Source organism: Chelonoidis abingdonii, chromosome 10, assembly GCF_003597395.2.
Source record: "Chelonoidis abingdonii isolate Lonesome George chromosome 10, CheloAbing_2.0, whole genome shotgun sequence".
In the NCBI taxonomy this organism is placed as follows: domain Eukaryota; kingdom Metazoa; phylum Chordata; order Testudines; family Testudinidae; genus Chelonoidis; species Chelonoidis abingdonii.
In genome coordinates this window covers 61,314,966-61,340,490 of record NC_133778.1, presented here as the reverse complement: position 1 = coordinate 61,340,490, position 25,525 = coordinate 61,314,966, and the positions used below count along the sequence as shown (strand labels likewise).

Sequence of the window (25,525 nt, the reverse complement as noted above, 5' to 3'; positions counted from 1 at the left end):
GGTTTTTGACCCCTAAAACCTTAATCTTGAGAATCCATTATGCTACCCCAAAGATACTTGAATGAAATCTGTTTCATTCTTTAGCACAATTTTGCTTTTCATTCACCCACAAATATATATTTGATTTCTACTTGGAGGGTTTTTTCCCCTAAAAGATGGAGAAATCCAGGAATTTTGATACAACCTCATGTTATAGCAATTTTATTTATAAGCAGGAATTCTGCTTTTTTTCAATACAGTAGCTGAACTAATTAATATACAATTTTCTCTCCTTTTTGCTTGTCATGCCCTGCTAACATGGACATCTACAAAGGCTCAGGTTGGTGTTGCAATCTGTCTTAATCTTTATTGTTCTCATTTAGTAAAAAGGGACTTTGTTCTCCATTAGTCAGCTTTTCCACCTCCTCTCTTTAAGGCCGAATCAAACATTATTGTTGCGTAACTAAGAATGATCCAGAAAGGCACTACATTCATTTGCTATTGCTGAACATATTCCTCTGCTTCAGCAGAATGTGTTGTTTCGAAGCACAGGGCGTTAATTTATTCATATCTACTTAAATTTGCCTCTATGCTTGCCTTGCTTTATGTCAGGGAAAAAGCAAAATCTACCTTATCTAGAGACTCTAGAATCAGCAGATGATGTTCAAAAATTCAACAGATTCTCACTAATGAGTCTGCACCTTAGTTTTGGCCCTTGTGTATGATGGCACAGTAAAATCTTATTTGAGCACTGAACATGCAGGTAAGAATTGAGTACCCCATTGCATAATGCATTTCTGAGGTCCAGAACCACCACTTCTGATGAAATAGTTTTCAGATAGTGAAGTGTGTGTGTGTGTAAGTAAAACATGTTGCCATCTCAATTTCTTCAGAATAATATAGGATTAAATTGCATTACATTGGGATTGCAACCAGGAGTAATTTAACCTACGCTCAGAAATCTAGGAGCTGATCTTGCCAGGTGTTGAGCACTCCACTCTGTGCTCAGCATCTTGCGTGATAAAGCTCATAGTTACAGTAAATCACTAATGCTATTCCTGTCTGTCTGTCTTCTTGTTTGAAGTATTATTGATCATATAATAAATACAAAAATAATTTTAATGTTATCAGACCTATCAGTACTCTAGAATAAGCAATTCATATTAGCCCTTTGGGATCAGCCAATAAGTGCAGTTAAAGTGTTTTGCACTGCCCCAAGGGAATGCTACTTTTTAACATATCAGATCATTGGAAGGCAGAGAGCGGGTGTGTTGAGAAGGTCTTTCACTCTGGTTCCAGCACTGCAGGAACGGTGTTAGCTGCTATCGTTGTACAGTTACATGACGTCTACTGGGGGAGGCAGTGTGGATTACTGGCTGGGAGCCTGTTCATACGAGTGCTGACAGAGCTTTAGGGTCTCATAACTCCTGCAGCAGCTAATTAGAGAGATGAAATTTATTGAAATGAACAATCACTTAGAGAATATTTTGTCCCATATTTCCACATTTAATTACACCAGTTTCTTATTTTAAGTTCCAGTAAAGAATGCTTACACGTTAGCACAATACAACTTGACATTTTTGTGTGTGCACCAGCTTTACAGAAAATAAAAACATTTAGCTCTGCTAAATATAAATTAATAAACCTTGGTCAGTGAGATGTTACTTCCATAAGTACCAACTATAATAACTGTGGTTTAGTAGATCTCACTTCAATTAACTCTTTAAACATGACATTTTCCATTCATTGCACTTATCAATTTGAATTCTGGAGGTACCTGTCTTTGCATATTTAATGATCTATTAGAAGCCAATGAGAGACTGACTAACAGACCAGGGCTTTTAAAGTTAGGCAAAGGGACTGCATGAGGAGAGAAAGAACGCTTAAAGAATATGCTGAGGAAGTATTGGGAGTTCAATTGTCTTTTTAACAGTATCCTACTGACTCTTTCTTCATTTCTACTCCTTACTTTTAATCCTTCACTTTAAAGCCACAGTTTCGTATTGTAGCATTACCAGGACTTCCTTTGTTGATGGCTTCACCCATAAATGTCTTCTCAGACTTGACATTATTTTGATTGTAAAATGAGGGTGAACCGGTGGTTAGAGCATGAGCCAGGGAGTATGGCGTTCCAGCATTCGAATCCCCGTTCTCATACTGGCACTTTCTCCAGCTTGGGTAAATCACTTAACCTCCCAGCCTTAGTTTCTTCATCTGTAAACTAGGAATCACAGAATTATAATTAGGTAGTCTGGGAGGGAGTGAATTCTGAGTGAATTCATGAATGTTTCTTCTCCCATGACATCACAAAAAGCTTCCTTGCTCTGGGAATCCCTTTGAAGCCTATCATCAGTGCTACCCACTTAACAACAAAGGTTGCTTCAGGCCAACCCAAAATGTGCCTCCTTTGGGAGGGCTGAGCAATGTACTGCCGAGCTCCCGGACAGCAAGGGGAAATTAGAAAATGGAACTAGGAATTAACCTGGTCCCTCACATTGTAGTCATATACTCAGAAAACATCAGACTGGCCTTTGGTCTTGTTTGTTTGTATTATGGCACGTAGATGTTAGGGTAACATTGGTTTCCTTTTCATCCACCATAATGTTTTGTACACATGTAGGATCACTTCAGTGGTTTTGTGGGTTTTCTCTGAACTTAGTTGGGCAGCAGCTGAGCTTTTAGTAACCTTTGTTAAGCTTATGAGTAATCCTCTTTGATCTTTACCATAAGGGCTAGTCAACTCCTATTTCAGGTGTATATTAATGAATGAATGTGCTTTATTTGTTTTGCTTTTTCAAACGTGCAATCATATTACTTGTTATGTAGGGTTATTGGAACAAATCACCAGCATTTATATAAAAAAGTCCATGAATCGCAATAGTTTCACAAATTTTAACAATTATTTCTCCAAAATCCTGTACCATGAATTATTCGCTACTTTTAGTTGGTTCTTATCCTGACCCAAATCAGAGAGCAGACACAATACCATATGATTGAGGCAACTCACTATACAACCCAGATATTGAATAACAAACAGCAAATGGTTGCAACTAGTAGCTTGCAAATAAACCATAGCCTAAAAATGATTTGTTCAAACACTTTGAAAACATGAATGGCTAATATATTTGCAGAAGTTTTGGTCAGTATGCAAACTACCCTTACATAGTATTTTAAGTTTGACACTTTTTGTGTTGTCATTTGTGATAAGGTAATATTCTCCCTTCAGATATATAGCCCAATTCGGCCCTAATTCAGATAAGCATTTAAGAACATGCCTAAAATCAGCCAGGCTCAGGAAAACAGTTAAGCCCAGTAATTACTTGAATATTGTTTTTATTTATTTATTTATTTATTTGTATTGCTGTAGCACCTACGGGTGCTTTGCCAATTTGCGGTCTTAATAAATTAAGCCAGAGAAACTGATTTTTTTTTAAACCGGCTTGTCTGAAGTTAAATGAAGCCAAAAGACAAAATATGTGCTAGTTCCTAACTGAGACAAACATTATTTCTCATACTGGTAAATACAGCACCTAACTAAAAGGAAATTCTCATGAAATTTGGATGAACTTGGATTGTTCAAGGTCTGCACCTAAATCAGAACTGCAGGTAATCACTATGTGGCTGAGCTCACACTGTACTTTATAATACCCCCACTTTTGTGACAGGCAGACTGTGCCTGTTGAGGTTACAAAACATCACAGTAGCTGTAGTTCCCAATTTGCTGTAGTCCCAATCATGTCAAGTTGTCTGTGAAAGCCACAGTGACCGCAGTTCAGATTTTAGTCATTTGGGCTCTACGTGGACTTTTACTGTAACAAAAGAAGAGTCATTACAACACAATTCAGTCTAACAGCTGCCTGCTCTTGAACTCTGGGCACTGGTGGAAAGAGCGTAAAGTGGATAAAAAAAAAGTGAAAACCCTGCTGGAAAGTCTCTATAGGGGTGCTTAATATCTAAGTTCAAACTTCCTTGCCATCAAGTGCCTTTGGAAATCAGAGCAAATCAGCTCACTCCCCTACAGAACTAGATTATGTGGCTCATGCAGCTTTTTAGTTTTATTCTTGGTGGTCTCCATAGTTTAAAAGTACATTTTTATTTCTTGGGTTCTGGCTATTTAAACATATTTGGTCTAGTGTATCCCTGGTGCAAGATCATTGACATGAGTTTATACAAGGGATGAATTTGTTCCATTTTGATAAAAATTAATAGCAAAAAGGATGTTCTCGGGGTTCCAGTCATCTGCTACAGAGATCAGTTTGATTGTTCTAATATAATAAGCAGTTATTGACTTCTGTTGAGGTAAACAGCAAGATCTACTGACTGGAAAGCTAAAATATTGACTAAGGCAAAGCCAGAGTCGATATTTACCTTGGCAGACAATAAATCTTGATGTTCACTGAAATATGAAGTTACTATGATTTTCAGAAGTACTGAGCCCCTGCAACTGCAGGCCCTTTGTCTCTCATGTATAACCATTAGTTCTTTTAATCATTCAGATCACCTGTGCAAGCGCACCCATTTCTTTAGGTGATCTGATAAGTAAGTTAACATTTGTTCTGCACCAACTTCTGAGGAAGTAAACAAGAGAATCCTACCAACTCATTACATAATTATTTTCAGATGTTCATGTACTAGGATACTTCTCCAGCACCGTTTATTCAAGAGGAAATGAACTGATTAATAATGTTTCTGTTCATTCTAATAAAATACTTAATAATTAAGACTAAAAACTGAGGTCCAAGGGAGTTGGGCTCACATTTCTTAGGCGAAAGGTACTCCCTAGTGTAATAGTCTCACTCCATACAAATCAAGACAGCTTTATGTCCTTTTATTCACTGAAGGAGGACCTCTTCAGGTATCAAATATCTGTTTTATGGTTAAGACCTAAAAGGGTCTTTAGTTTAGTTATAGATAAACCTCAGAAAGTTTAGGTTTGATCATAAAAGCACCATGTTCTTCTTCTTTATCTGTAATCAAGTTGTTGTAGTCTCTTCAGTCTGCAAAAGGTGATGAGGAGCTCAAATGTATATGATTTTTCACCAAGATGTATGGTGCTTCCTGCTTCTAATTCTGCCGTAAAGACCATAAGTGAAATCCTGACCTCATTTAAAGCAGTGGCAAAACTCCCACTGATTTCAATGAGACACAATTTCACCCCATGAAAACAGAATTTCTTGTGGTATTTTGCACTTCTGGCCTAAACACATTAATTATAATTATAATAATAATAATAATTAACAATTAATAATTGAGGGAAATAGTGAAGCAAATGTTTTAGAGACTTCAAAAGGTTTAGTTTGAATTCATTTTTAGAAGAGGTCAAATGTGTTGAGCAAGTTCCTGCAAGGGGGAGCAGCATAGGGCCATTCTGGCAGCTCTACACCACCCCGAAATCCTTAGTCCAGCTATCACTGGCTTGTAGCTCCTCTCCACCAACAGAGGGAGGCAAAAGTCCCATAATTTACCATAGAATCAGGCCCATGATCTAAAAGGAAAGAAGGACATTGAAAGTTTTTAAAAACAAAAAACAACAAAAAAAAACCCCTACTCCAGTTAACTCCCAATATTTAAAAAGGACACTAGGGGACAGGGGACATGCAACTATTCATTGTCTTTTTTTTGTTCCTTTCCTTGAGTAGTTGGGTTGGGTTGCTAGCGCAATGTTGTGTATTTCTACACCTGTGGGTTTTGTGAATATATTATCACTGTTGTTTGGTTTCATACATCCAGCAAACTCTGGGAATTTAGAAAAACAATTTAAGTAAACTATTTTAATGGTTTTGGTTGTACTTCACAGAGGGAGAGTGGATGGTGGTTGTCAGAGAGCAGACTTTATTATCTGCTTTATAGTGCTTCAGAGAACACACAATTAAACAAACTCTGTGAAGGCCATTGGCAATAAGTCATACAAAATAACACAGCTGAGTCATACTCTCTGGGCAACCCGGAATCATGAGGTTCATTCCCTTTATCTTCTTAAACAATATAACTATAAGCAGAAGATATGACCTGGAGACCCTCCTGCTGATACAAAGAAAAATCAGCATTGATTAAAATATATCATTGCTAGCAAGGAGAGAGAGAAATTAGAAAATGGTCCTGTTCCACTGTGACAAGGAGCACAGCTTGTGACCAAGTTACACTTCATCGTTTGTGAGGCCAGAATCAAAGTTACAAATAGCAGCCTCCATCCTGTAAAGAAATGTCTGAGTGCAGACCCATACAGAATCCCACTTAAGTCAATCTTGCATCTGTTTACAGAACAGGACCTAGAACATATAACTGAGTATAAAGTATGTATGGAAATGGGGTATGGACTGTTCTGTTGACCTGCCCTGTTAGCAGACTCTAGAAGCCTGCATAAATCTACTGAAGTTCTCCTAAATCATTGTGACAGGTGCAGCAGGTGAAGGAACACCTGGAAACAGAGATGTCAGAGAGAGAACCAAGGCCACAGCTGCATCCTAAATCTGAGAGGCATTCAGTTAGACAAAGAAGCCATCATGGAGAATAGTAAGAGGGTTGATTAGCCAAGGTGGCAGCAAAAAGTGCTCTTGAAGGAAAGCCGGCATGTTGTGCTTTTGAGTTACCAGTGAGCAAAATCTCAGGAGAGTTGTGAGAAGTAGTTTGGATGCTAACTCAGGACTGCAGAGGGAACAGGACTTGTTTTGGTTTGTTCACTAGGGTTGGCAACTTTCTACTCACAAAAGTGAACACCCCTGCCCCACTCCCTGCCCCGCTCCTCCTCTGAGACCCTCTCCATCTGCTCATACCATCCCCCTCCCTCTGTCACTCACTCTCCCCACCCTCACTCACTCACTCATTTTCACCAGGCTGGCACAGGGATTGGGTGAGAGCTCCAGGTGGGGGTGCAGGCTCCAGGATGGGGCCAGAAATGAGGAGTTCAGGGTATGGGAGAGGGTTCCAGGCTGAGGCAATGGGTTGGGATGAGGGCTCTGGCTGAGGGTGCAGGCTCTGGGGTGGGCCAGGGGTGAGGACTTTGAGGTGCAGGAGAGGGTTCTGCGCTGAGCAAGAGGTTGGGATGTGGGAGGGGGTATGGGCTCTGGTCTGGGGGTGCGGGTTCTGGGGTGGGGCCACAAATGAGAAGTTCAGGGTGTGGGAGGAGGCTCTGGGCTGAAGCAGGGGGTTAGGGTGTGGAGGATATAGGTATGGGCTCAGGCTGGGGGTGCGGGCTCTGGTGTGGGGCCAGAGATGAGGGATTTGGGGTGCAGGAGGGGGCTCTGGGCTGAGGGGTTTGGAGTGTGTGTGGGGTAGGTGAGGGCTCTGGCTGGAGGTGCAGACTGTGTGGTGGGACTGTTGATCATAGAATCATAGAATATCAGGGTGGAAGGAACCTCAGGAGGTCATCTAGTCCAACCCCCTGCTCAAAGCAGGACCAATCCCCAACTAAATCATCCCAGCCAGAACTTTGTCAAGCCTGACCTTAAAAACCTCTAAAGAAGAAGATTCCGCCACTGCCCTAGATAACCCATTCCAGTGCTTCACCACCCTCCTAGTGAAAAAGTTTTTCCTAATATCCAACCTAAACCTTCCCCACTGCAACTTGAGACCATTACTCCTTGTTCTGTCATCTGCTACCACTGAAAACAGTCTAGATCATCCTCTTGGAACCCCCTTTCAGGTAGTGAAAAGCACGTATCAAGTCCTCCCCTCATTCTTCTTCTTTTGCAGACTTAACAATCCCAGTTCCCTCAGCCTCTCCTCGTAAGTCATGAGCTCCAGCCCCCTAATCATTTTGTTGCCCTCTGCTGGACTCTTTCCAATTTTTCCACATTCTTCTTGTAGTGTGGGTCCCAAAACTGGACACAGTACTCCAGATGAGGCCTCACCAATGTTGAATAGAGGGGAATGATCATGTCCCTCCATCTGCTGGCAATGCCACTACTTATGCAGCCCAAAATCCTGTTAGCCTTCTTGGCAACAAGGGCACACTGCTGACTCATATCCAGCTTCTCGTCCACTGTGACCTCTAGGTCCTTTTCTGCAGAAATGCTGCTTAGCCATTCAGTCCCTAGTCTGTAGCAGTGCATGGGATTCTTCCATCCTGAGTGCAGGACTCTGCATTTCTCCTTGCTGAACCTCATCAGATTTCTTTTGGCCCAATCCTCTAATTTGTCTAGGTCCCTCTGTATCCTAGCCCTTCCCTCCAGCGTATTTACCACTCTTCCCAGTTTAGTGTCATCTGCAAACTTGCTGAGGGTGCAGTCCACGCCATCCTCCAGATCATTAATGAAGATATTGAATAAAACTGGCCCAGGACTGACCCTTGGGGCACTCCACTTGATACCGGCTGCCAACTAGACATGGAGCCATTGATCACTACCCGTTGAGCCCAACAGTCTAGCCACCTTATAGTCCATTCATCCAGCCCATACTTCTTTAACTTGATGGCAAGAATACTGTGGGAGTTCGTATCAAAAGCTTTGCTAAAGTCAAGGAATAACACATCCACTGCTTTCCCCTCGTCCACAGAGCCAGGTATTTCATCATAGAAGGCAATCAGGTTAGTCAGGCGTGACTTGTCCTTGGTGAATCATGCTGACTGTTCCTGATCACTTTCCTCTCCTCTAAGTGCTTCAGAATTGATTCCTTGTGGACCTGCTTCATGATTTTTGCAGGGACTGAGATGAGGCTGACTGTCCTGTAGTTCCGCAGATCCTCTTCGTTCCCTTTTTTAAAGATGGGCACTACATTAGCCCTTTTCCAGTCTTCTGGGACCTCCCCCAATCACCATGAGTTTTCAAAGATACTCATGAGGATGAGGTGTTGGGGGTGCAGGAGGGTGCTCTGGACTAGGATCAAGAGGTTTGGAGGGTGGGAGGAGGATCAGAGCTGGGGCAAGGGTCAGGGGTGCAGACTCTGGGTGGCTGTTACCTCAAGCAGCTCTCGGAAGCAGCGGCATGTCCCCTCTCCCCACCCCTGGCTTCTACGTGGATGCACGGTCAGGTGGCTCTGCGCACTGCCCCGTCCATAGGCACCACCCCCGCAGCTCCCATTGGCCATGGTTTCTGGCCAATGGCAGCTACAGAGCCAGTGCTTGGGGCGGGGTCAGCATATAAAGTCCCCTGGTTGCGCCTATGCATAGGAGCGGGAGCAAGGACATACTGCTGCTTCCAGGAGCTGTGCGGACCTAGGGCAGGCAGGGAGCCTGCCTTAGCCCTGCTGCACCCCTGACCGGACTTATAATGGCCTGGTCAGTGGTGCTGACCAGAGCCTACCAGGGTCCCTATTTGACCAGGCAAATACCAGACACCTGGCAATCCTATTCTTCACAGTAGAAAGCTATATAGAGCTAGAAGGAGATGATCCTCCCTGTGGCATCTGTTCAGCTCTTTCTCAGTTGTGAAACCCAAATCCTCCCAAAGGGTTGATTCTACTCCCCAACTTCTTGGGGATGATGGAAGAGGAACCCGTTCCTGCCCACTGTCTGGAGTGAGGTTGGGGTTGTGTTCATAAATACCTATTTCTGGGTGGTCATGAAAACATGGTGCAGGAATGTTAGAAATGCACTGCCTGCTTAGAAGAATGGGATTATTTCAACATCCATTTTTGACTTGATGTGACCTATGAATCCTAAGCAATTTTTCAGTTATAAATGAATTAGTAATTTATAATCAAATTCAGCAGTCTTTACTCAGGTTAAACTCCCATTAATTTCTATGGAAGTTCAGACTGAGCACGGACTGCAGGATGTGGCCCAGTAACAACAGAACCACTACACTGATTTCCACCTGGATAGTTCAATTGCTGGGGGTGCTCTGTGCCCAAGGTCAAATAGTGAGTTAGTGGCAGAATCAGAAATAGAAGGAAAGGAATTTGGCACCAAGCCACCTGCTGTAACCACTGAAACACATTTTGCCTCCCTAGACTTTTCAGCAAGGACATTTGTCATTCCTGCGTGTTAATTAAACTAGCAGTCCCGCCAATAAATTGTAATTAAGGGGCTATATTCTCTTTTCATTGCACTTGTGTAACTCAGATTAATATTAATTAGAGCTATTGTACACCAAAATATGTCAGTATTGTTGCTGCTAGGCCACTCATTACATGTGTAAGAAGAAAGAACAGGAGTACTTCTGGCACCTTAGAGACTAATGAATTTATCTGAGCATTTGTTAGTCTCTAAGATGCCACAAGTACTCCTGTTCTTTTTGCGGATACAGACTAACATGGCTGCTATTCTGAAACATGTGTAAGAAGGAATGTCTTACTATTTATATTAACACCCTGACCACAGATCTAAGTATCCCTGAACCTTGTATATGTCAGTGCCTCAGTGTAAAGACATGATTAGCTCAGATTCACTAGTTCCTGTGCAGTGTGAGCTGATATTGAACTTTGGGCAAGACCCTCATCCCTCTAGTGAGAGATGAAGTTGGAAACATAAAATTATCCTCCTCCATCTCCAGAAACACCAAAATAAGGGTGCCAGGGTAATGCCACTTGCCCTTATTTATAATGGCTCTGTACTGGCATGTAGGTTATTACATGGAAGTGTAATTTTCAGCCCCGTGTATCAGCATGAGTGAACTTGGCCCATAGTTGTGTGCACACAGAGCTTGAAATATGACTCAGGGTTAAAAATATGCAGAAAAAACACATCCCACCTGTCATAAACATACAGCTAAGGGTAGCATAAAATCCCTCTTTACCCTGTAAGGGGTTAATTCGTCTTTTACCTGTAAGGGGTTAAGAAGTTCAGGTAACCTAGCTGACACCTGACCAAAAGGACCAATGAGGGGACAAGATACACCGCTACCTCGATATAATGCCACCCGATATAACACAAATTTGGACATAACACGGTAAAGCAGTGATCCAGGGGGGTGGGGCTGTGCTCTCTGGTGGATGAAAGCAAGTTCACTATAACACTATTTCACCCATAATGCGGTAAGATTTTTTGGCTCCTAAGGGCAGCATTATATCGAGGTAGAGGTGTGTTTTCAAATCTGGGGTGGGGGGAAACAGTCTTTGTCTGTCTGTTCTGGGCTTTTGCTGGACACAGATCAAGGAAGCAAGCAATCCAGGTCCTATAAAGTTAGTAAGTATTTAGCAAGGAAATGCGTTAGTTTACTTTTATTTTGGCTTGTGTTTTCCTTTGTGTGAGAGGGAGTGTGTGTGCCTGGTTTTGTAACTTTAAGGTTTTGCCTAGAGGGGAGATCCTCTGTGTTCTTGAGTCTTTTGTTATTCTGTAAAGTACTTACCATCCCGATTTTACCAGGGTAATTCTTTTACCTTTTCTTTAATTAAAATTCTTCTTTTAAGAACCTGATTGATTCTTCATTGTTTTAAGATCCAAGGGTTTGGGTCTGTGTTCACCTGTACCAATTGGTGAGGATATTAGTCTCAAGCCTCCCCAGGAAAGGGAGTGTAGGGGTTTGGGGGATTATTCTCAAGCCTGCCCAGGAAAAGGGGTGTAGAGGCTTGGGGGGATATTTGGGGAAGGTAGGGCTCCAAGTGGCCCTCCCTAAATGTTTGTTTAAATCACTTGGTAGTGACACTGTTACTTAATCCAAGGTATAAGAGAGAAATTGTGCCGCGGGGAGTTTTTAACCTAAGCTGGTAGAAATAAGCATAGGGGGTCTTCATATGGGTCTCCATGCCTGTACCCTAGAGTTCAGAGTGGAGAAGGAACCTTGACACCACCCATGAACAAACTTTTATTGTCCCTGAAGTAGGGCCTTTGTTATATCCTGTCATCCTTGATCCACAGGCTCAGTAATCTGAGATTTGTTGCTTTTCCTTCCATTTTTATTCATTTCCATTATTTTTAAATAGTTACACTTCTTATCTCTCTCCTCTTATCGCATCTTCTAAGCTGACTTCTTTGTTGCAGTTATCACCTCCTTGTTCTAACAGCAATTGGCTTCCGACCCTCCCGTTTCCCATTTCATCTTTCACGGCATGAAATGTGATTCTTTTACTAGTTAAAGCCTTACTTTCCTTTCACCAATCCTTGCTTCCATTCCTCTGTCTTCTTTCATTTTGTCCTGACATATTTCCACTTTTCAGTTTATCTCATGCCCCTTTCAGCTAAACCTGAACATCGTATACACAGAGCTGGAGACAGGCCTACATTTAAAATTAGTTTCTCACATTGTTAAAAAGTACCTTAGAAATAGAAAATAAATATTCCCCTTTTCATTAGATTTGCAACCAACATATAGAGACTGCAGCAATCTTGTTTTCCATTATACAGTACTTTATCTCTAGTCTCCCTCTCCCCCACCCCCCACAAAAAAATTTTGCAAATAAGGGTTCCTTATTGTTAATGCCAGAACATGCATGGACATCATCTGCCATTTTTTAATGAAATTGTGAGCTACAACACTGTGGTAAAAGTTTCTCATTTCGTAAGAAAAGGTATGAGTTACGGACATTGTAATTGTCAGAATAGAGCAGTTCCCTAGCAGCAAGACAAAGAAGATTTTGGTGTGCTGGAGAGCAATATCTCTTTATGCAGTCTTTTTTTTTCTCCTAGCATGGTGTGGTGTGTTTCATAATGAGCAACGGAGAGCACTGTGTCTTAAAAGTTCAGCTACAATTATGCAGGCAAGCTAGATTTATTGGCCAAGTTCAGTGAAATACAATGAAAATAAATGCACAGGAAGCTACCCTTTCAAGTATTCTTTGAAAATAATGTTAATACATTTATTAATTGAAACATAAAAACAGACTTTTATATGATGTTTCTCAGTACAGTGTTACTAATAGTATGATTAGCTGTTGTAAACATTTTTCAGACTTTCAAATGCATTCTTTACTTGAAGAAAACAGAGTTCATGTGAATACACCCATAGTGTTTGCCTGGGAGATATATGGAAATTAAGTGGCTGTTAAGGAAAAACTTATTTACAATTTTTGGTTTAAAAAGTGCTCAGAATGCATAAAATTTCATTTCTGTACAGCAAATGACTTATAAGGACACACTAAATGCAAAAAGTAAATGCTGCTTATATTTCAGTTAGTGTCTTAAACGACGTCTAAGAATGCAATATGCTGTATAATTGTGGGAAGGGACACCTGATAGATGTTTGTGAGGAGTCTGAGCAAATGAAATTGTAATGGAATTCTTGTTCAGGCTTTAGAAAATAGCTTTTTATTTTTTTTTTCTAGAGATGCTACGTCCATATAATTCATTACCTATTTGCACATCTTTCAGCAAGTCAATAGTGAATCAATTAATTTAAACCTTTATACCATTTTTAGCATAACAAATATAATCAAGGGTGTTTTCAGTGGTGTCCTTTTTATTGCCGTTTTCCTAAGGCATTTCTGTGGAGATACTCTGTGGTTCAAATGAATCATTTTGATTCTTTTCCCTGGCAGGTGTATGAGGCAGTCCCATGTTACACTGAGTGCAATCAGTATTCCTGGGTAGTAGAACCATGGTCTCCATGCAAAATCAACAGTGAACAAAATTCCCTCCACTGTGGAAACGGAATACAAACTAGAAAAATCAGGTGTGTGAAAAGAAAGGCATGATTATTTTAAATATAAAGAAGCTAAAACTTTTTTGTTCATATAGAAAAAGTAGCTGGACTTATGAAAGTGAATGTCCAACATCTCTGAAGTGGAAAGAGGTGTGCTTTGACATGTAAAGGTTTACAGACAAAGCTGCTCTCAGATGCAGTTTTATTCATAGTCATAGAGTTAAAGGTCAGAAGGGACTATTAGATTATCTAGTCTGACCTCCTGTACATAATAGGTCACCAACACCACCCAGCACCTGCACACTAACCTAACAACTGAAATGAGACCAAAGCATTACAACCTGCAGGAGACTAGGCTATTATGAGCTGGGAAATGATTAGGTGACATATACTCAGATAATCCTGGAAAGTGACCTGAACCCACATGCTGCAGAGGAAGGCAAAAATTCCCCAAGATCACTGCCAGTCTGTTCTGGAGAAGATTCCTTTCTGACCTCACATACGGTGATTAGCTGGACCCTGAGCATGTGAGGAAGAACCAGCCAGCCAAGCACCTATAGAATGTTACGATCATGACTTCTTTGACATGTGCCTACATTGGAACTCTTCCTTTGACATTCCGGCTGTATAGTAGAGCAGGCTAAACAACAGAATAACAATGAGGAAAAATTTGGATTCACTAATATTTTTTTTAAATAAAATGCACCACATTCAGTCACTGTGATTTATGGGGTAATATTAATCATTTGCAAATATTTCATACAACCACTAATTATTCAGGAAAGTATTCCTCTATCTCCAACTTTTTATGAATGTTACTAGTGATTATTCCTCCAAAAATTTATTCTGGAAGTGTGTTTATTATCTCATAGTCTCCTCTTTAAAACACTGTCTTCCAGTCAGGGAGCAGAAACAATATCGTGAGCAGGTGACCAATTATTTATTCATATTCACACAAAGCAACAAGTCAAAATTTAAAGCTTGCATCTCATAGTTTAAAATTATTCAATTATTATTGAATATTTACAAATAAATGCATACAGGAAGTCAGCATTGAGTTAGCATAGGTTTGAAAGCAATTCTCTAAATTCATAACTAATATTATTTGTAAAGAATAGTTTGATCAGCTTTACTGTGCAGACCCATGGTGTGTGTATATATATAATGGCTCACTTGGAAACATACAGATCTGTTGTCAATAAGCACCTCGGTTGTTCTCTGCATTAAGCTGTTATCTACCAGATGTAACGGTTTATTATTTTTTTTCCCTGTAGATGTGTAAATACTGCTGAGGATGGTGAAGGTGAGACTGTGCCCATTACGCTGTGTGATCAGTCTGAAATCCCTAATGAAGCCCAAAAGTGTAATCTTTACTGCCCTAATGAGTGTGTAATGTCTGACTGGGGACAATGGAGCCAGTGTCCACAGGTAAATGGGTTTTACAGTGTCTCTTAAGGGAATGTTTTCATGCCCGCTTCTCAGTTTCCTCTTCTTGAGTCACTTTAGGCTCCCTTCATATAGTACGCATGTTTCAGTAGCAAGGATAACTGACTTTCCAAGGGAAGTCAAGCTCAGTGGATTCTACATCCAGACTGGTTAAATCTTGATGTTTTTAGATGTCTGCTATTTCTCCAAAGATTTTGCCTTAGAAAAACTAATTAAAAAAACACATAGCAATTATTTATGACAGGATGGCCAGATTGCTCCTCCATTTGGACTGGTACCAAAGCAGATACAAAGAGGTTAGAGAGCAGCAGCTCTATGGCATATCTCCTGCTGACTCCTGATCCCAGGAAAGGCCATCTCTGCTGGGCACAGGGAAGTATTTTATAGGGGAGTTATATAACTCTCATAGGTATCTAAAGGTCAACCATATCACTGGAGCCACCTGGCTCTGGGAAAAGCAAGGTTGGGGCTGAGAAGATGACTGTTTTCCCCCCTCAAACCTGAAGAGAATTGCATTATATGGCACTGCTTCCTTCTCCACACCTTGAAACACTCTTGAGGCAGTGTTTGGGACAGCAATTAGCGAGAAGCCCATTGTTGCATGATTGAGCTATAGTGCCATGAGGAAAGGAGAGGACTGTGAATTGCGCAAAGGCACAGGCCACTATCCAAATGCCCTTTGTAAGTATCCCTACATCCATGACGTTACCCCCAAACACTCCCTCCCAGAGAAGGATGGAAGGAAACTCTGAATCTTGTGCAGATTTCTGGTCCTGGTGGGTATGACATAGCAGGGTTTCTCACTCACCAGTGTTATGATTCACACAATAGTTGCCCAGCTTTACTTTATTATTTTAACTTACAAAAATCAAGACAGGTTTTGTAACATACCTGTCTTGTGTAATTTATCTATATGAGAGCACTGTACTTAAATGACAGATAAACATTGTCCCTGTGTTACAGGATTCATTATCAAAAGTGTGATCAATATTGGGCATGTGTTTCCATTATTGCAGGCACAGAAAGTTTCCTTGCACAGTCAAGCAAGCTTCTCTTCTTCCACATGGCGACATGTCAAATAAAAATTGTATTTTCATTCCTGTACTTACCCCTAGTGCAGCAGGGCTTTGATGCAGCGTAACACTTTGTTCCAAACCTATATCTGTTTCTTGGATAGCTTTTCAAACTCCCACTGTGATAGCAGCAGCTAGTCTTGGGAAATGTCTTTTTCTTAACCAGCCAGTGTTTCCAGGAATGGAATTAGTTGTTGTTTGTGCTATCATGGAATGACCAACTCTGTAAATGTTTCCTTTTTGTCCTATGTTGTGTGACAGACTCACCATTGGAAGGTGCTAAACCAGAAATTTTAGGGCATTAGAAGTGTCAGCATCAATTCAGTTTACTGAACAGACTTTGTTTTTAAAAGTTATGCTACCCACTTGCTGTGAAAGGGAGGAGTGTGTGTGTGTGTGTATATATATATATATATAGGTGCTTAACAGACATAAAATAATGACTCTTTGTCTTGAAGAGTTTATAAAGTGAGGTCTGATCTTGCAAAAGCAACTAACAAACATGGTTCTTACTACTTACTATAAGTTGTCCCACATGCTCAATGGGGCTACTCATGTGAATAAGAATTACAGGATCAGATTTGTTTGCACCTATGAACAGGGCCGGCTCCAGGCACCAGCCCAGCAAGCAGCTGCTTGGGGCAGCCAATGGAGAGGGGCGGCACGTCCGGGTCTTCGGCGGCAATTCGACGGTGGGTCCCTCACTCCCTCTCGGAGCGAAGGACTAGCCGCCGAATTACCGCCGAAGACTGAAGCGGCAGCGGTAGAGCAGCAGATCGTGATTGCGCCTTTTTTTTTTTTTGTCTTTTTGCTGCTTGGGGCAGCAAAAACCCTGGAGCCGGCCCTGCCTATGAATACTACCAACCCACAATTATGACCAGCACAAGGATCTGTGTAAGGAGATTCTGTAGTAAGGAGGCAGGTGTCTGGTTCTAGGTTGGGGAAAATCTGCACAGGGGAGGAAATACTGTGGAGTGTGATTGTGGTGTAGCGTCCTGGCTGGTGAGCCAGCTAGTCCTCCTGCATTGTGAATCTTGGCCAAGAAACTATACAAGCTAGATAAAATATATTGTTAGTTTAAATACACTTCAGTGAAGGAAAAGCAGGGAGTTTAGCTTTAGGAAATTATGTCCTGGATTTATATTCCTGAACTGTGTATACAGCTTGCCTAACAAACTAATGACAACTAATGGGTGGGAATATTAAGTGTAAGCAGTAGCTTGTTTGGGTCTGAGACTTATTAAATGATGTTCCAGGTACAATCTACTAATCAAACAGAGACTCAGTTTCAGCTCTATCACTAAGCCAACCATTCAAGTGGTGACATGAAAGAGGATTCCCGTGGTAGAGATGGTACTTTGGATTCTAAGGAATAAAAGCCAGACCAAGTCTCAGTCATAACATTTTGAACTGCCAAATGCATGAGGTCTTAAACTTTGTGCTACAAAGAACAGAAATAGACATCAGGGTTTCTTTCAGGTGGGGACAAGGATTATTTTAGGAAAATGCAATGCATGTCACCTTTTATGATGAGTGTGTTGAAACTCAGAGGTTAAAAAACCTCCAACTTTTAACCACTGTGATAAGATATCATTTCTGACCACACTGCTACAAAAATTACATGACAGCACCAGTGAAATAAAATTTCTAGTACTGACCCTGCAAAACCTCTTCCAGGGCAGCTGTACTACAGTAATTAAATATCCATCCTGACTTCAGTTAAATGGGTATCCTGTGTCAGGAGTTATCCAGGTCTTTGAGGTATAACTTCAGTATCTCTAGTTGACAACATGCATATTGTGAGGTCTTAACTCAGACTGAAATCTGTGCACAGAGGACTCTGAATACTTGGTGTAAATTGTGAAATGAAGATGATCCTTTTCTTCAAGCATTTTAGAGAGTCACCAAGACATTCAACTCCTATGCTATTTTGAGTAACGCAGATAATTAAACAGCTCTGTTTCTTAACAGCAAAGAGGGCACTGGTCTTCATGGGTAAATTTTTCAGAATTGTTCACTATTGGCCTAATATAGCTCTCATATGAGTCAGTGATAACTTCAGTGAGAACAGAGCGAGGCTGGTGCTGAGCACATTTGAAAATCCTACTGTTATATTTCGTTAAGCAAAATAACAGGCATTTTAGGTGCTGAATGCCCTCAACTCCCAAAGTGTCAGAGTTGGAGAAATGAAATGAGAACTCAGGACTTGTTACTTGCCCCATAATCAAAGGACATTGGCTCAGTGGGAGTTCAAAGCCCTCCGTGCCATGCAAGAAGTGCTCTGTGCCTCACCAGTCCTAACAGAACTATGAGACCACTTTGGAGACTTTGAAGAGACAGGGATCCTGATTAGAACTGCAATATCTTGGTTTGTATCACAGATACTTCAATAAAAGCAAATACTATAGGAAGATAGGGAGTATGATTCAAGTAGAGAACTGGGAATCAGGATACTTCAGTTCTCATTTCTGTTCACTGACGCATTTTGTGATCTTGGGTAAATCACTTAACCTCCTTGTATTTCAATTTAATCATTTCTAAAATGGGTATAATAATTAACAACACCTTCTTCACAAGTTGCTTGGAGGTTTAATTAAATTGTGATTGTAAAATGCACTGATATCCTTTGATGAAAGTTGTTATATGGATGCAAATGATTAACAACAGCACTAGTTGACAAACTTAGGCTCTGACAATTTTCTATAGCAGCACCACTTTTGGTATAAAATAAGTTTGGACACTACAGAGTAAACAAGGCTCTATCAAAGAGTGAAAAGCAAATCACTGTGGTTTTTACAAATTTCTAGAATAGTTGCTCATATTGACAATGGTGTTGCTGACAACAGACATAAAGAAATTGGAGGTGGTTGTAGTATGTGAACACAGAGTGACCAATGAAAAACATTAGATTGAGATACTAAGAGGTACGTTTTCAGCAAGGCCTTTACCATGCTTCTTGCATATGCACCTATACATACATGTGCCCAAGTTTTGCAGGTGCAGACATTTGCATGTGAATAGCTTTTGAATGTGTAAAGTGTACACACAAGTATTTTGTATGCACAAAGTGAAGACATTTGTTATTGTGACCTTTATTTACCCACAGGATAAGCACAGCATGGACAATGGTGGTGCGTGCTTCCTCATAACACCTCAGCCAACATATTTCAAACAATCTTCGTCTAGGAGTGATAACATATTTTCATTTCAAAGTATGTCAGATCAATGGGCTCCCTATTGATACTGCCAACACTGCTGCCAGTTACTGTTGTTTATGATGGCTGTTTTTGTAGTGTGGACAGCTGTCCACAAAGAAATGAACTGAAATATTTTCTCATTCCATTTAGGTCACCAAAAAAATTTCAGTGGTAGAACTGTGAAATTATTTTAAATGAGTTTGGGTTAGAGTATGAGACATTTAAAATAGGGGATAGCAAATTTATTAATCATGGATCTGTTAGTTTACTCTCAAGGCAAAGCATGATTGTCAAAATTATACAGATGCGGCCTGATCTTCCTCCCATTAAAATCAATGGGAAAACTTCCACTGACTGCTGTCGTGCAGTACTGAGGGCTTGGCTACATTAGAAATTTCAAAGTGCTGCCCCGGCAGCGCTGTGGGAGCACTGCCGCGGGAGCGCTTTGAAGTGTGAATGTAGTCAGAGCCGCAGCGCTGGGAGAGAGCTCTCCCAGCGCTGCATGTAAACCACATCCCTTATGGGTGTAGAGTGCAGCGCTGGGAGCCGCCCTGATTACAGTGACACTTTATAGCGCTGCATCTTGAAGCGCTCAGGGGGGCAGGTTTTCACACCCCTGAGCGCGAAAGTTGCAGCGCTGTAAAGTGCCAATGTAGCCAAGCCCTGAGCCCTTTTAAAGAAGATATTGGAAACGATGACCAAGTTAAGGTTTGCACTGATTTCTGAGAGGACAAGGTACAGTCATAGCTAAACTTAAGTGAAATTAAAAACTGTTGTTTGGTAGAATTATATACAACAGAGGTTGCTGTTTTGTTGAATACAATTTTCAACCCTCACATTTTTGCTTTATTCAAAATTGCAACAAAATGGCTGTTTTCAAACGGAAAATGTGTGAAACACAAGTTTTTGGCTTTCAGTGCACGGCCGTTTTCATTTAAAAAATGGAACTATTTCAAAAAATTGGATACATGATTTATTCAAATATTTATCAAAATTTTGAATGAGATTGTCTCAAAATGCAAACAAAAAAACTCAGACAAGCCTTTTAGTGTGTGTATATGTACGTGTGCGTGTGTGTGTGTGTGTGTGCATGTGTGCGTGTGTGTGTGTATATATATATATATATATGGTTTGAAATATTTCACACACATTTAGTGATAGATTTTTGTGAGACAGGTTGCCATAAGGTATTGTGGAAAATTGTAGACTCACAAGAGTTGCTTCTCCATCCCCATGATATTTGTGGCTCTCTTGAGAATTGTCAGTGTTCATGAAACTTCTCAGCAGTTGACAGGACTAAATGGCCACCACTTCATAACTATCTCTGAAATGACCCACCCTTTTGAGTCTTAGATTGAAAAATACTTGATTATGATTCTTATCATGGTAGAATTCCTTCCCAGACACATGGGTGTACTACCTTTTCTTGAATTCAAGTGCTTTTGGATATTGATTGATAATAAACTCGTTTCAGTAGGAGATTCACAGAATCATAGCAGTTGGACATGGATCTCTTAGACCGGGGTAGGCAACCTATGGCACGGGTGCCAAAGGTGGCATGAGAGCTGGTTTTCAGGGCACTCGCATTGCCCAGGTCCTGACCACTGGCAGGGCCACCCAGAGGCGGGGGCAAGTGGGGCAATTTGCCTCAGGCCCCGGACTCCTTAGGGGCCCCCAAAGAGATGGGTGAGGCTCCCACCCCAGCCCCGCCCCTCTCCCGGAGCCTCAGCACATCCAGGAGTGTCCCTGGACAGCGCTGCAGCGTGGCTCCAGCAGGGCCTGAGCCCTGCCCTGCTCAGAGCCGTGTGGTAAGGGGGCGGGTCTGGGAGCTCCAGGCTGAGCTCAGCTCCCTCCGCTCAGCCTGGAGCTCGCAGTCCTGCCCCCTTACCACGTGGCTTTGAGCCGGGCAGAGCTCAGGCCCCACCAGATCCATGCTGCACCACTGTTCTGTTCAGGGACGCTCCTGGATACAACGCGCTGAGGCTCCAGGTGAAGGGGGAGCCGGGGGTAAGAGGCCGGGAGGGTTGGATAAAGGGGCAGGGAGTCCCAGGGACAGTCAGGGCACAGGGAGGGGGCAGAGGTTGGGGAGGACAGTCAGGGGACAGGGAATGGGGGGTTGGATCCTGGAAGATCCAGGGGTCTGTCAGGACTCAGCAGGGGGGTGGATAGGGGTCAAGGAAATCAGGGGACAGGGAGCAGGGGTGGGGTCCCGGGGTGGTGGTGGTGGGGTCTCTGGGGGGGGGGGAGGGGGCAAGGAGCAGGAGGGTCAGGGACTGAGGGGGCAAGGCAGTTGGGGGCAGGAAAGTGGTGGGGGTCAGATAGGGGGCAGGGCCAGGCTTGTTGGAGGCAGCAGCCTTCCCTACCCTAAAGCTCATTCAGCAGTTTGAGGCTTGCAAAACGAGCCAAGCTGTTAGTTTTCATTAGGGCTACCATCCTTTCACTCTCACAATGCCAAATTATCGTCTTATATTTAATTTCAGTGCCCATAGGGAGATTCATGTTCAGGGGAGGGTTAGCTCATTTAAATTAGCCACTGGGGGAGGGATCACATGAGAAGAGCAAGATATCCTGCACCACCTACCTCCTTCGCCAACCCTATCAAGGGAGACCCGTCCCCTGCATTCGATGAGGCCTTTCAGAGGGGTTAATTCAGTGGTTTCTCTAACTTGGTGTCCTGGTGACCCCTTTCACTGAGCACCTCTGCGTGCGCCCCTCCGCCCTTGATAAAATTGAAAACACTTTTTGATTATATTTATAATGCTGGAGGCAAAGCAGGGTTTGAGTGGAGGCGACAGCTCACGGCCCCCAGTTACACTTGTGACCTCCTGAGGCGGTCCCGCCCCCGTGAGAACCCTGGGCTTATATTTAATTTTTGCACCCCTTGCCATCTCACATGCAGGTGCTATTTTGAGGCATCAGTTTCGCACAATATAGGCTGCATCCCCAGATTCTGGACAAACTGCAAATGCGTCAGTTCGTGGAATAGTGTACATAAGCTATACCCAAAGACAAACCCACGTAACTGTCTCAGTTTGTGAAGGGAGCCCCATGGAGCAGTCTCTAGAAACAGATAAATGCATGGAGGTTAGTGTCCAATGCTATTAGCCGGGAGGAGATAATGAATATGGAATGTACCCTAGACGCCATGTTGTTGAGGGTGGAGATGGATGGGCAGGGGAGAGACTAATTGATCAATTACCTGATAGGTTCACACCACTAGTTCTGGGGACCTTGGCATTGGCATTGTCAGGACAGATACTGTGCTGGATGGACCTTGGGTCTGACACCCAGTATGACGGTTCTTATGTCTAACCTAAGAACGCCAAAGTTTGGGAGACGATATGAGTCCAAGGAAGCCCAGCAGTAATCAGAAACCTGGAAAAACTCTGACTGGATGGGCTCAGGTGTTTGGTCACCAGCTGAGTGGTTCAAAAGTTTTGGATTTTTTTAAAGCAGAATTTTTTGTTGTTTCTTTAAACAATTCAAAAACGGCAAGCAGCAAATATTGGCCACACACTTCTGAACCCCAACCATATTCAGGGGGCAGACACAATTTCAGCTATTTCAAATTAAAAAAAAACAACAAATTTGAAGGAAAGCAGACATTGTCCATGATTTTTTTTTCTGCTTTTAAAACCCTAGTTTTCGATCCAGAAAAAGTTTTTGATGGAAAATATGTCCAACCCTTTTAATGAGCTTTAGTGCCTTTAGCACTAGCTGATTCTGAGAACCAGTGATACTTGTAAGAAGTCTGTCTCAAAACTGGGTTGTGCCGAGATGCAAGAAGGTTTATTTTTTCCCAGGGCCGCCCCGTGGAGGGAGCAAGTGGGCAATTTTCCCAGGCGCCACAGGGGCCCCATGAGACTATAGTATTTCAATTTTTTTTTATGGAAGGGGCCCCCCGAAATTGTTTTGCCCCAGGCCCCTGAATCCTCTGGGCGGCCCTGGCCACTGTTGCGTGGGGGCTTCCTATTAATTTAATTTTAAATGAAGCTTCTTAAACATTTTAAAAACCTTATTTACTTTACATACAACAATCGTTTAGTTATATATTATAGACTTATAGAAAGAGACCTTCTAAAAATGTTAAAATGTATTACTGGCACGCGAAACCTTAAATTAGAGTGAATAAATGAAGACTTGGCACACCACTTCTGAAAGGTCGCCGACCCCTGTCTTAGACCATCCAGTCTATTCTTTGTCAATGAAGGATTGTTCCCTGTGGTGTACTTTTTAGTATCTTGTTCAATATAGTTTTATGTGTCCTCTTCCTCTTGTGGATTCCTAACCTTCAAGACACCGTGTGCCCTTGACTCCTCTTGAAATCAGTCGGACTTGAAAGTGGCCAGTGCTCAAATAATGGACTCCGCAATACTTCTTTCACCTGATATATTTGTAAAAGGCCTTAGTTATACTTCTTTGATTATCATAAACTTTGATTTTTTTCCCCCACTCTTCTCTTTTCTGGACACCTCCTCTGATTCTAAGAATTTATGTTTGTTTGCTCACTCCCTTTTCTGTTTCCAGTGTGGTTTTGATTCATTTCAGATTTTTCTGCAGCTCCATCTTGCATTCTTTTTTTTCCAGTTGAACTGCAGCTTGTTGTACTTTGGTTATAGTGCCTTTAGGGATCACGTATAGGGATTTTCCACCATTACTGCTCAGTGGCGGATTTTAATACTTCTTCCCATTGTACGCTACCTTTCTCAATTACCGAAAATGTGCCTTTCTGAAGTCTAATACCCGAATGTTGCTTTCTATCATTCCATTCTTTTCTTTGCTGAACCCAGTGAGCTCAAGATTACTTATTCTAAGCTTCCCTATTATTCTGACATTCTCTTATCAGTAAGGAGTAAATCCAACATGGCTTCCACTGGTTGAAGACTGTCTTCTGGCCCATAAAGTTTTCTTCTCTGTAACTAAGGAACATCTATGTAGTTTCAACACGAAGGCTTTAATTCATTTCAAAATAAAAACAGTTTGAAGCTTGCCTATTTTGAAAAACCATTCAGAAATTAGATTGATTTGCATTTGGCTTTAGAGATTTCATATTAGTTCCAGTTACAATAATGTGTTCAGACATCATTTGATTGCTCAAAGAACTAGCTAAACAGTCCAGAAACTGAAACTCTGCCATCTCTGTTAAATATTCAGTGATCAAATAACATGCAGTACCTACAGTATCTTGACTGTGTATTCATCTGACTTGGAAATGTAATTAATTGACTTCAATTGAATTCATCAAAGCATTTTAAGCTGAGTTAATATGCAAGTTGTGCTGCAAGTCCCTGGAATAATTATCTCAATGCTGATAACAGTCATAGCCCCCATATCAGATCTGAGTGACCTCCTTGTTTGCCTCAGCTGTTGGCATTTACAGTAAAGAGTCTGAAATTAGTTAATTATACAAGGTTACATATATACTCAGTGAGAGCAGCTGTTCCTACTTCAGTGGTTGTTCTCCACATGGTGGTGCCATATATGTAACAATTAAATTATTATTCTCTTAAATCTGTATAGTGTTTAAATACCGACGGATTTTAAAAGTGGGAGCAAGAGATTTGGTTGGCTTGTAGATGTGGCATGGGCTTTAATTTTAGATGACAGGTCTGAATTGGTGATGACTGGAAATGCTTTCCCTACAGAGGCAGTTGGAAATGAAATAGTGGTCTCATTTCTGTTCTTGATAGACAACTGTATACATTAGTAAAGTTTTCATCACAACTGATACCTTTATCAGTAGTCTGTTCAGAGGCTTCAAGACACAGAGACTGGAGTAAAGAATTAAATAGACATGGAATTATATTTCCAAAACTAGAGATGGGCTATCCAAGTGGAGGGTGGGAAGTATTCTAGTCAGGGGACATTATGGGGAAAATTTACACTATTTCTGTTGGCGCAGTGCCTGTGGATAAATGAGTGCAGAGTTCTGCAGTTTAAGTAATGGAGTGGTGGCAAGAAACACTGGATTTCTAACTTCAGCTCTGCCACTAACTTTGTATATGCCTTGGGCAAATCACTTAGCCTGTCTACGCCAAATACTGCCTGCAGTTACACACATGCCACACTATTGAAATCAATGAAATTGCATTGATATAAATGAAGTCAGAAGTTTTGCTCTCGCTCTTTGTTTTCCCACCTGTTAAATGAGGAAAATGTACCTGAAAGAGATGTTGTACTGTGCTTTTAAAGTATAAAGCACCATATTAGTGCTAATTATTGCCAAATACATTTCCTATGTCTGCTTTTATATAACTATGCAGTATAGTCCAGGTTTCTTGCTTTATTTTAAAGTTTGCCTGAAAATCAGTGAGGAAAGAATAACTATTTTAATAAGTACAAGATGAATGAACGTATCAGTACCTTTTAAAAAATT

The 25,525-nt window shown here is 41.6% G+C and overlaps 1 protein-coding gene across 1 annotated transcript in view; it reads left to right on the top strand.

Moving 5' to 3' along the window:
- Nucleotides 1–25,525, top strand: part of THSD7B (thrombospondin type 1 domain containing 7B) — a 513,591-nt gene that overhangs the window by 447,682 nt on the left and 40,384 nt on the right. Inside the window, exons 16-17 of the mRNA XM_032797132.1 lie at nt 13,330–13,463; nt 14,708–14,861. Of these exons, the coding sequence (XP_032653023.1) occupies nt 13,330–13,463; nt 14,708–14,861 (288 nt within the window). The remainder of the gene's footprint in view (nt 1–13,329; nt 13,464–14,707; nt 14,862–25,525) is intronic.